The sequence below is a fragment of the Miscanthus floridulus genome, chromosome 7 (assembly GCF_019320115.1).
Source record: "Miscanthus floridulus cultivar M001 chromosome 7, ASM1932011v1, whole genome shotgun sequence".
NCBI classification, from domain to species: domain Eukaryota; kingdom Viridiplantae; phylum Streptophyta; class Magnoliopsida; order Poales; family Poaceae; genus Miscanthus; species Miscanthus floridulus.
In genome coordinates this window covers 27,807,436-27,819,026 of record NC_089586.1, presented here as the reverse complement: position 1 = coordinate 27,819,026, position 11,591 = coordinate 27,807,436, and the positions used below count along the sequence as shown (strand labels likewise).

Below are 11,591 nucleotides of genomic sequence, written 5' to 3'. Positions count from 1 at the left end.
TTTCCTATGTGGTATGAAAGTTGAACCCTTATTAATGTTCCTCGGTAAGGCTATATAAGTAGCATGTACTCCCTTCATACCAAATTATAGTTCACTTGAGCTTTGTCCTAAGTCAAACTTTAGTTCTCCATGAAATATGTCTTGCTAGTGCATTGATTTGAACTTGTAGATGTCAATATATTTTCTAAAAAACTAGTCAAAGTTAGAGATGCGTTGCTTAGGACAAAGCTATTGCGAACTATAATCCGGAATACAGAGAGTATTGGTTATGTTGTAAGCTGACATGTGCGGTAACAAGCAACTTTCAATTAAATTTAATTTATTGACCAGGACTTGAGTGTCTGTCATTGTTGTCATTGCTTTCAGGGGACTAACAATCAGCTGGCTCTGCTTGAGAAGATGAATGACCGCGTAGCGGGAGTACAGCAACTATGGTGACATTGCCGCTGGTCTGCGAGTCTTTGTAGAGCAGCTGAACGAGAAAAACCGAGGCTTCGACGATTACGTGTCGCAGATCGATGCGATAGATCAACAGGTGACTGAGTTTGAGGCAGTGGTGTCCATGCTCGACAAGCGCGTTGCCCTCTTGGAAAAGAAAGTAAAATCGGCCTATCACATTTCTGCTACCCAATGATTTCCCATCCACAGACCACTACTACGCAGTTTCTTTTGCCGACACTTGAGTTGAGCTTATCCAAGAAACATATTATATTCTGGATGAATGAGGAGACAGCGCTGTAGGTGCTGCTACGTTTCCTACCATTGCAATGATGCAATCAGATTCCAAGTTGTGCTGGAGTAACTTTCAGACAGATTAGCCAGCAGTTGTGATTTTGTCCCTCACAGTAGTAGTACTGTATTTGGTAGTAGTAGGTATTAGTGCCAGGAAATTGATACATGAGTGGCGGATTTTACGGGGCCTAATCATTGCCTACTGAGGCACAAGAAACCTGTCCCTGTTGTGTATAGTAATTTCTGGATCAATGGGCGAACTGCATCTTGCAGTGTACGCGCATGCTTCCAAGATTCCTGCAGATTTTCGGTCCACGAAATTGGCCGCAGGAGACTGGTCAATGACATGTGGAGGCTCTGGAGCTGAATCCTCCAGTACCAAAAAATTCTTGAGCTGGATGATTTCACATGCAGATGCAGCTTGGCATCTCATGCTTCTTTTTATTTATCATTGCCGTTGTGCTGCCTGAGCTCTTCTACTACGTGGGGCTGAACTACACTTCCTTTTTTTGTTTCAGCGGAATTTGATAGTTCGGATGCCTTTTCAAACTGCATGATTTTTGAGCAAAATCTGGCCGTCTTTGCTTCGATGGGATCAACGCCTCAGTGGAGCACGGGGCGCACGGCACAGGCAGATTTGACCTCCGTTTGTATTGCACCGGGAAACCCGTCGACTTGACCTCGTGCTCACTGCCCAGACGTCACAAGATGCGAAAGGGGATTTTTAAATATTCGAGCAGAACAGGTTTCCTTGAGAATGCAGTGAGACTGAGAGTGAGACCATTCTTGGAACAGCGACACTTGCCCTCGCCACAAGTTAAATTAAATTATTAGTCAACAAGAGGACAGCGATTGGTTTGGTTTAGCCTAATGTAAGACCGACTCCAACAGATCCAACCCAAACACAGGAGATATTTCTCGGTTTACGTTGCGCACAGTAAAATGGTACGTGACCCATATCCTCCCTCCTCCAACAGCAGCCGCAACAGAGCGTCCTCCTCCCTTCCTCCTCTCGCGAGCCCCGCCGCCTCTTCCCTTCCTCCTCTCGCTCCACCGGCGGCACCCCTCCATCCCACCCAGAGGCAGCCCCTTTCCCTACCGGATCTGGCCTCCTGAGGTCGCCGGCGACTCCGTCCGCAGGCCCGCCTGGCCAAGAGCCCCCGTCCGTGGTGCCGCGTGGCCGAGCGCCCCCGTCCGCGGGGCTCGCTCCACAGCGCGAGCTCTGGATCCGGCGCCATCGTGCGGGCGAGCTCCGGCCCCAGCCTCACTGCGTCCACGCCGGCGGTGCTCTTCTCTGCGGGCTGCGAGCGGCCCTTGCCGGCGGCGCTGCTCCACCGCAGGCGGACCTCGCCGGCGGGATCCTCCCTCCCCTGCCCGATGCCGCCTACCCCTACTCCCTCCGATGGCGGCCGGGCGGATCCGGACACCACGACGGTAGTCGCGCCTCCACCAACCTCCATCGGCCCCGCCCCTGTGCCGGGCCCCGGCGTCGGTCGCTCCTCCCTCTCTCTCTCTCTACGGTGTTTTGCGTCATCGTTCTCGACGACGCTTTTTTGCTTTCCGAGTCGTTTGCTACGCAAAATGGCTATCGTGTTTGCGTTCTCCGTTGGACCGTGATTTTGGGACCCAAAACACTTTGCACTAGGCATTTTGCGTTTGGGTTGCCGTTTACCTACGCTGTTGGAGACAGTCTAACGTGACAGCTCCATCGGCTGTTGCCACGCTGGGTATATCATCAGATCCCGCGCCCGTAGACACTGTGCGGTGGGGCCGGGCCCTCTGTCAGAGGGTGCAGGCAGCAGTGACAGTGAGCGGGCGATGGGAGAGCACCTGTCAGTCCAAAATAATGGCGTGCCATGGGCCATATGGGGCTGGCCTCGGCTGGTTTAAGCTTCCAGCTCGTCGCCGTCGAGCACAAGGCTGATTTGGTTGCTGCAGCGCAGGCACCGGTCCCTGGACTTTTGGGATATTGCGTGATGGTGGTGTCGGCCTTTTGCTGATGCGTATGGTCACATAAATGGCTTCTAAATTGCGAAAATGATTTAATTAACTCCCTTTTTCTTCTGATGATGGCAAAGAATTGGTTGTATATGCTGACGGTGGTATTAGTTTATGTGTTATATATAATATAGCGATTCATCATTTTTAATGGGCTTTTGCAGGCATCGTGTCGGTGTTTCGAGTAAGCACCGGCTAGTAAATTTGTATATTGCGCGTCTGACCCTGATAATGTGCTAAGAGGACACAAGGAATTATACTGGTTCGGACCGAATGTCCCTACGTTCAGTTTCGAGCTGCTCGTGTTACTAGCACTGAGTTTGTAGTACGGCGATTATAAACTGGCGAGAGAGGATGGTAGCTCCCAAGTCTCTGGTGTGATGCGGTGTGTTTGTTCGATGAATCGCCGTGTGATGAATCGATCCTCAGTAGTGAGACGCACTGCTTTCCCTTTTATAGGTCAATGGGAAAGTGGGGGTTTACCCCCGAATGGAGGAGGAAAAAGGAAAGAGAAATAAGGCTCCCTGGAGGTGCGCCGTCCTCCTCTTCGCTGTGGGTCCCGCTGCCCGTGTAGATCGTAGTGGCAGCGGACGTCGTACCGGGGTCCTGTTGGCCGCTGCAGCTTACGTGCGGGCGTCGTGCGTCATTCTTGTCTTTCGTCACATCCGAGCGGTCGGAATGGTCAGAGGGTCCCCTGACAGAAAGCCATGCGGGGAGCTAGCGGTACAGTGCCAGTCAACTGACGCCGGTTGACTGGCGTTGGACGGTGGTCAGGCAAGGAGTTGGCTGCACAGTGACCACGTGTCCGTCACTGTGGGCGATGTGAGTTCCTCGGAATGATATGTCGTGGGGACGGGTCGTGCTGAGATGTGATCGCTCCCTGCACGATGCCAGAAGTTTGACCTTGAGTGGTACTTTTCTGGGCCGTAGTGGTTGGCGATGAAGTGAGCTTCTGTTAGGAACCGTGCTCGAGGGATCGGGTGAGGCAGAGCCGGCCCTCAGGGGTTGGGCGAGGCGGAGCCGGCCCTCGGGAGTCGGGCGAGGCGGAGCCAGCCCTCGGACGTCGGGCGAGGCGGAGCTGGCCCTCAGAGATCGGACGAGGCGGAGCCAACCTTCGGAGGTCGAACGAGACGGAGTCCGCCATTAGGAATCAGCTGAGGTGGAGCCGACCCTAGGGGTCGGACGAGGCGGAGTCCGCGACCTTAGTGTCCACTGAGGCAGAGCTAACCCTCGGGGGTTGGACGAGACGGAGCCCCTGGCCTCGGTGGTCAGACGAGGCGGAGCCCAACAAGAGGTGTAGTCGCGCTCTTGACCGCTCGGATGAATCAATCGTTGATGGTTATTAGCTTTTTCTCTTTGGGTACCCTAGTATCGGTCCCCGACACATCGATCCTTTGGAATGTTTTATTTCTGATTTCACTATGTACGTAAACGCCAAAGACTTTGGTATGGCATATGGAATGCAAGAAAATAGGAATAGATTAAACGAAAGGATTGTTAAATTGAAAAAAAAAGTAGCGATGGATCAGTGTTTAATTTCATCATTCAAGCCACCGCGTGTTATCTTAGCTAGAGATTAGAGATCCCACGAATTTAAAACGAATCTGTTGTACTACATAATCATTTAGAAAGATTGCAAAAAACAATTATTGACGCATATGTTCCAAGTAAATAGAAACAAAAAAAATCAACATCAAAATACAATGTACAACTAACATGAGAAGTGGCCATAAACCTAAGAGCTTGATGTACACCAAAAACATGCGATGCTCCTACATCTATTTAAATAAAGTATTTTTCATAATAGTGGTGCTCTATACATGTGATTGTATGTGTTAACGTGTAGCATTGTACTATATACATAGATTTGACAGCCTAACCACCCCACAAGTCATATCTGGCCAATTGCCCAAATTTCATCACAATACTGGCCCGCTCGGTTTGCTGAAACTTGACTGAAACTGGCTGAAAAATACTGTTCTGGCTGAATTGTTGTGAGAGAAAAACATTGTTCCGACTAAAAAAACAAATCGAACAAACCGGTTTCTGAGTAAGCCGAACAAGATCACTATACAAATATAGATCGGAGACTTATATCAAGTAACCAATACTATCAGAATATATACTCCCATCAATTTTCTAATAACACAACACATATGCGCCAAAATAATGGTATTTGCACGTCACTATCGTTCCATTTTTTTTCTCTTTTTTTCCGAACTGTTCAACCGAGGTTGTTGGAGACCTGTTCAAACAACTGCCATGCCTTGCCGTGCCCCCGCCCCCCTGCCGTGCAAAAACCACCCAAATCATCCTCACAATTCAGACCCCGAATTGACAATTCCAAGTTTCCAACGCCACAGACTCCACAGCCCTCCTCTCTTCTCTCTCCTTCCCCTCTCTCTTTCCGCGACGCCAAAGGAAACTGAAAGCCATCGACGCGCTCCGCCCACCCAGCTACCCTCCCCTTCCCCTTCCCCGCGCCCTCCTCACCTCCGCCTCACAGCCCAGCCGCAAACCCTAACCCTAGATGGGCGCTGTCACCTCGACGGTCGCGGCGCGCTTCGCCTTCTTCCCGCCGAGCCCCCCGTCGTACGGTGTGGAGCAGCCGCAACAGCCGCCGCCGCCGCCGCCGGTGGCCCCTGCCGCCCCCGAGCCGGCGGCGACGGCGGCGAAGGGGGAGGAGAAGGGCGGCGGAGGAGGAGGAGGCGCGGTGGTGGAGCTCACGGGCGTCCCGCGGAGGGGCAACGTGGAGGCGCGGCGGCTACGGACGAAGCGGGGCACGGAGGTGGTCGCGATGCACGTGCGCCAGGCGGGGGCCAAGCTCACGCTGCTCTACTCCCACGGCAACGCCGCCGACCTCGGCCAGATGTACGAGCTCTTCGTCGAGCTCAGCGCCCACCTCAACGTCAACCTCATGGGGTACCTTCCACACGCGCTCTCTCCCCGATTGAGTTGCATTGGCTCAGATTGCGATGCGATTCGATGCTCCCCCTCGTTGCAATTCTCTGCCGTTGGGACCACCGTGGGTTTGCAGTGTATATCCTTGGATCTTCCTGATCGTGTGTCCCTGGATCGGAGCTACTGCTGCAATCTTATCTCGACTCTCGAGTTAGAATGCCGCTCGTGTTCATTTGGATGAAATGTTGGGACACTGGGGCGGATCACTGGGGTCGCTGCCTCCTACCTTCGATGACAGATGCAACCTGACCAATTACTATTGACTTGAGGCATTCATGATCCCAGTATGAAGCTGTACGAATGCTGGAATAGTGCTTGATGCTGCTTGGTTTGCTTGCAGTAGTTCACCTTTTTTTCTTGGCTTTGAAATCCTATGTTTGACACTGTTACGTTAGCTGATTTGTGGTTGTCGTCATTTTGATTTTTCTGTGAGGCTGTTTCATTTTATGATTGGAATAAACCTGGCCATGTCTGTTTGAGGCGATTGCTCTCCAGTCTATGTAATTTACTTAATAATATTAGATATCACAAATAACATTTAGATTTTTAGTTTCTAATTGCTATAGGTTATTTTGTGACTGACTTGATTCTATGCGAGGTGGCATGGAGCCTGGTTTTTGTTTGTTTGCATATATTTTGATTGTTAGATGTTACTACATTTCCTGGTTTAATTGGAACTGTTCACCAATGGAGTTTGGTACAAACAAAATAATTTTTTTGGGGTAGCAGTGCGCTGAAATATCACGTGCTTGCAGGAGCATGAAATTGATACATCTAGCAGCTGTAGCCAATTTAAAATTCTGTGGTTAGAAAGAATTGCCTGTTGGTTTGTCCTCTGCTCCTTTTCTTTAAGCCAAGCTTTTTCTTGCTTTTGTTATGTTGTTTGCTAATAATATAATCGACATTCCTTTCATCTTTTTTCTTATTGCTCTGTCCTTTGAACTCACTCTTTGTCCTCTTTATAGCCATGCATTTTGCCATGTACCATCATGCTGCGTGGTTACTTTAACTAGTTGATTGTGTTTGGTTGAGTAATGTAACTTCAACATCACTGAGGACTGCTTCTGACATGGTCCATAGGGCTTTCGTGGCTACCTTGGGACCTCTGTTATACTTAAATTTCTTGCATGATTACTAGATACCATTCATAACTCAGGCATCAGTGTTCATTACCAGTGATTACTGATACATGTTCCTAGAATGGAACTTAGCAAACTGAAATGTCTTTGCATTAACCGAGATGCTATATCAGGTATCAGCTGACTTTCATTTTTCTTATCAAATGAAAAAAGATAAATATGAGTCGTGAACAGCTGAAAGTGACTCAGAGAAGTAGCTTAAACATTTTTTTTTCACAAAAGAGCTGAGTAAAATTATTTTATATCCGTGAATAACCACATTAAGGGTCAAGGTTGTCTTATAACGAAACATGTTCATGCTCATTAGCCTATCCATTAGCTGCTGGATAATACTATAGGTGTTCATAACTTCAAAGTGATTGTGTGATCCATATGTTGCCAATTTCACATGGTTGAGTGTCACAACTGCACTTTATTTTTTCTTTGATATTGGCAGTTTGTGTTTAGGAGGTTTCATAATCCAAAAAATAAGAGTATTGTCAGATGAAACCATTTTCAAAGGTCCTTATGTTTTGGAAACCGCATGGTGAACCCCTCAGCCCCCTCCCGCCGCACCCCTTTTATTCTAATTGGGTGAAATATTAATACCTTGTCTACCATTACTTTGCAGCTATGACTATTCTGGTTATGGGCAATCCACTGGGGAGGTACACACCTTTATTTGTTGGTAACTTCTAACTTTTTTCTTAATATCATTAATGCTCATGATGCTAACCCTTTATCTTTATCTGATACTGCAGCCTAGTGAACAAAACACTTATGCTGACATAGAAGCTGTATACAGATGCCTCATATATACCTATGGAGCTGCTGAGGATAATATCATTCTTTATGGCCAATCAGTGGGCAGTGGTCCTACTTTGGATTTAGCATCCCGATTAACTCGTTTGAGAGCAGTTGTTCTACATAGCCCAATTTTGTCTGGCTTAAGAGTGATGTATCCTGTAAAACATACATACTGGTTTGACATATACAAGGTAATTAATATACCGATGTTCGTGATCTTATTAATTGCTTAACCACATCTAAATTTGCCTTGTATTTGCAGAACATCGACAAAATTCCATTAGTCAGGTGTCCCGTGCTAGTGATACATGTGAGTATTCTTCATTTCTATAGCAAACCTTATGAGGACATGCATGTTTTCGCTCTTTCTTGAATTTTTCATTAGCATATGCATGTGGATTTTTTGTTGCTTTAATGCGCTTTAATGTTACATCTGTGAAAGCCTGTTCGCTTGGTCGTATTTGGCTTATAAGCCATGGCTTATCAGACAACAAACAGTATTTTTCTCTCACACCAAACCAGCCAACAATACTTTCAGCCATGGCTTATAAGCCAAACCAGCCCAAACGAACATGGCGCTTCTCTATAGCATTTAGGCTTCTTAATGGAGGGAATGCACATACACATCCATTATTTGAAATGTTTTGACTGTGGTTAATTTTATGGGAAGCCATGGACTCCCGTCCTACCTGGGGGTTGTTTTAACGAGGGGATAGCTCTAGGAATTTTTAGGAAGGATTTGACCCAAATTCGCTGTCCAAACAGGCCCCTGTTTACACAAACCTACATTGTCTAGTTTAGGCCTTGGGTATTCGTTTTAAGACCTGTTATTTTTTCACCAGAACGTGTTACATTTTAGTTTCTGAAAAAGCGTCGTCAGTGTTTACTACATGATACACATTATTGTTTATGACGTCTACAGTTGTATCAAACTATCCAATTGAGGCTTTACCAAGTGTAATCGACTTATCATTGATTGTTGCTTATAAATTTATAAATGTATGCTTACTTTTGGCAATACATCATGTTAATTGAGTTTTGATTAACTTGCTAGTGAAACAATCCTCATGCGAGCACTATACGTAGGGCTATCAAAGCTATTGTTTCTGGCAGGAAGACTTAATTACGTAGGCATCATCAAAGCTATAGTTTCTGGCAGGAAGACTTAATTAGATGGTAAAAGTTTTCTAGGTTTGATGACTAGAAAGATGAATCACAATTGAATGCTAGTGTTTTATGGAAACATGGGGCAATTAGTTTGTTACTAGGATCAACTTTGTCATGATTCATACTACAATTTCGTACTATACGTGTAGTCATCTTTGGAAAAAGTTGCTAAAGTTTTCTCCAGATGTCCAGCCTGTTCATTCTAGTCAAGATGCAGAAGCAGCATGCACATGCTCGTGATTTTAATATGAAATCGTCTCTCAGGGTACAGCCGATGAGGTTGTTGACTGTTCCCACGGGCGGTCACTGTGGGAACTTGCTGAGGTGAAGTACGAGCCGCTGTGGATCAAAGGCGGGAACCACTGTAACCTAGAACTGTACCCGGAGTACATCAAACATCTGAAGAAGTTTGTTGGAGCCATAGAGAGATCGCCACCTCCGCCTCCGAGCGACGAGTCCACGGAGAGCTCAGGCCCGTCAGGCCGCAGCCCGACGGAGCCCGAATGTTCAGCGGAGGACTCGAGGAAGAGCACGGACTGCAGGGACAAAACACGGCCAAGCATAGATCAGAGACACAGCACGGACCGGCGGGAGAAGCCGAGGGGCAGCACGGATAGGAGGGACAAGACGCGGAAGAGCGTGGACCATCCTGACAAGCCGCGGGCGAGCGTCGATCAGTCGGATCGGCCGAGGAAAAGCATCGACCGGTACTGTTTTACCCTTACCAACCTGGCACATGTTTTCCGATCATCAGTAGGATGCATTGTATTATATATATTGCACACGATCGCATGTAAAGGTTTTGTTGATGAAATGGCGTGTGTTTGTGACTTTGTGTACAAACAGGTTTGGAGGCATGATGAAGTCGGTGAGGCTGTGCAATATCGATTGCTTCAAAGTGACAGCAACCTCTGGGAGCTGAAGAAAAAGGAAAGCATGAATAGTAACAGGAAAGGTTAGTGTTGGGAGCCGTCTGTATGTATTCTTCTTTCCCTTTGTGTAACTTATTCAATTGGGTGATTGGTTTGGCTGTAGTAGGAGGTGTTTTTGTTTTCATTCCACCCCCCCCCCCCCCCCCCCCCCCCCCCCCCCTTCCTTCCTCATACAATACAATGGGGGCTGGCTGCCTCTGTGTTGTTTCCGTTGGGTTGGGTTGTTCTCTTTAACATGAAATGAAATAATAATGATTTTTGTTGATAAAGAGACGGCTCCTCTCCTCTCCTGCAAAAGATTGGCGATGCGTGAGGGTTTCTTTCAGTTCAATCCCTGCGAACTGCAGTGGCGGCACGTAGGCGAGAGGGATCTCTGCGGAGTGGTGGAGGTTGATGGTATTTTTGCAGGCCCGTGTTTGTGTTTTCACGACGTTTTATGGTGGGCGGGCGGACATGGACACCGCCGCAGGCCTCGAGCGCGGCGACCGACGACGAGGACGTGTGGGGAAACCGGAACCGGGCGGACTTTTGGATCGCCGCGCACGCCCTCGTGTCCCCCGAGCACCGCACGTTGCCCGGAGGACCAACACGCGCAGTCGCGCACGCACGCACTCCTGTTCCTGGCGGGGCCCGGGTCCGGGTGGCCTGCGCGCCGGCCTCTCATCCGTGCGAGGTCGACGACGCGACGTGGCTGCGTTGCGGCGGTCCCGCTCCTATCCTGAGACTACGACGTGGGAGCACAGCAGTGTGCAGTGGCCGGCCAGGGCGTTGCCGGCCCGCTGCCTTCTTCCCCTTGCCGTTGCTCGTTGCTGTTGCTGTGTCGGTCCAGTCGTGACTCGTGAGCCGGGTAACTCTTTGTATCCTTTTCAAACTCATCCTATCTTGTATCCCAAAAAAAAAAAAAACTCATCCTATCTTTTCTACGATATTTTCAAATAAGTTAGTTGCACAACTTATTCTAAAAAGGCGTCCATAAATGTTTCGAGAGTATAAATTGTGTGTTAATAAATTTTATCAAGAAAGATTAGTTGATGGAGGCATTAAGAAAACTGTTTGTTAAAAATTATAGTAAAACGAGTTGTTACCAAATTTTATGTTTGTCTATGTTTATTGTGTAAAAATTTAAAAAGACAAAAAGGGTCTCAAACAAGTTGAACAACTAAAAATTATGTGCGCAAGTTAACCATAAAAATTATCAAAAGTTGCATGACAGCGTTTTCTCTCATAAAAGTTGTGAGGAACAAGTCATGTTGAGGAGTTGTCATGATAGATTTGTACACAAATAGTTATATGCAACATAAGTTTACAAGTTTCAAAAACAGAAATTTAGGCATGAAATTTTCTAATAAAAAAAAAGTAGCTAGAAATAGTTAGAGCATCTCCAAGATTTTTCAAAACTCACTCCCAATCTTGATTTTTTTTGGCAAGATTGGAAAAATATGCTCTGCAACAACTCCGTTTCTCAACTCATAATCTTTCCGCACCTAGGAAAATCGACCTATCCGCTCGCATATGCATCAGCCAATACGAAGGTGGAAGAACGTGGGGAAGAATAAGGACTAGGACAGGTTCCTGATGCAAATGTATAAGAGAGAAACTAAATATAAAAGCGGTTAGGATGGTTTAGAAATAGTCTGAGATTCCTGATGCGCAATTATCTTTTATATTTTAGGACCGAGATTTTGAAAACTATAGGATGAACCCAACAAATATGCTCCTAACTTTTTTTAGTCACATGGAAAACTTATTGGTTTGCCAATTGTTTTTTTTTTGAACTATTGGAGATGCTCTTAGCTGGTTATTGACTAATACGTAGCTTACTACTGTTTGGAGCCATCGGGCATCAATCAAATGGTTGAAATGTTTAATTTGTCTA

General features: G+C 47.1%; 1 protein-coding gene across 1 annotated transcript; it reads left to right on the top strand.

Annotated features, from left to right (window-relative positions):
• Positions 1–5,059: 5,059 nt before the first annotated feature.
• Positions 5,060–10,445, top strand: LOC136466764 (uncharacterized). The gene is made up of 7 exons (XM_066465268.1): positions 5,060–5,652; positions 7,441–7,477; positions 7,571–7,807; positions 7,879–7,926; positions 9,048–9,490; positions 9,630–9,738; positions 9,986–10,445. The coding sequence occupies exons 1-6, from the start codon at positions 5,261–5,263 to the stop codon at positions 9,703–9,705; spliced, it is 1,233 nt and encodes a 410-aa protein (XP_066321365.1). The 5' UTR covers positions 5,060–5,260; the 3' UTR covers positions 9,706–9,738; positions 9,986–10,445.
• The last annotated feature ends 1,146 nt before the right edge of the window (positions 10,446–11,591 follow it).

Excerpts from the sequence above, each read along its gene's own strand:
- LOC136466764 (XM_066465268.1), top strand. The coding sequence starts at position 5,261 with ATGGGCGCTGTCACCTCGACGGTCGCGGCGCGCTTCGCCTTCTTCCCG. Across the intron at positions 7,478-7,570 it reads ATGGGCAATCCACTGGGGAG|CCTAGTGAACAAAACACTTA; the intron begins GTACACACCTTT and ends CTGATACTGCAG. Across the intron at positions 7,927-9,047 it reads GTCCCGTGCTAGTGATACAT|GGTACAGCCGATGAGGTTGT; the intron begins GTGAGTATTCTT and ends ATCGTCTCTCAG.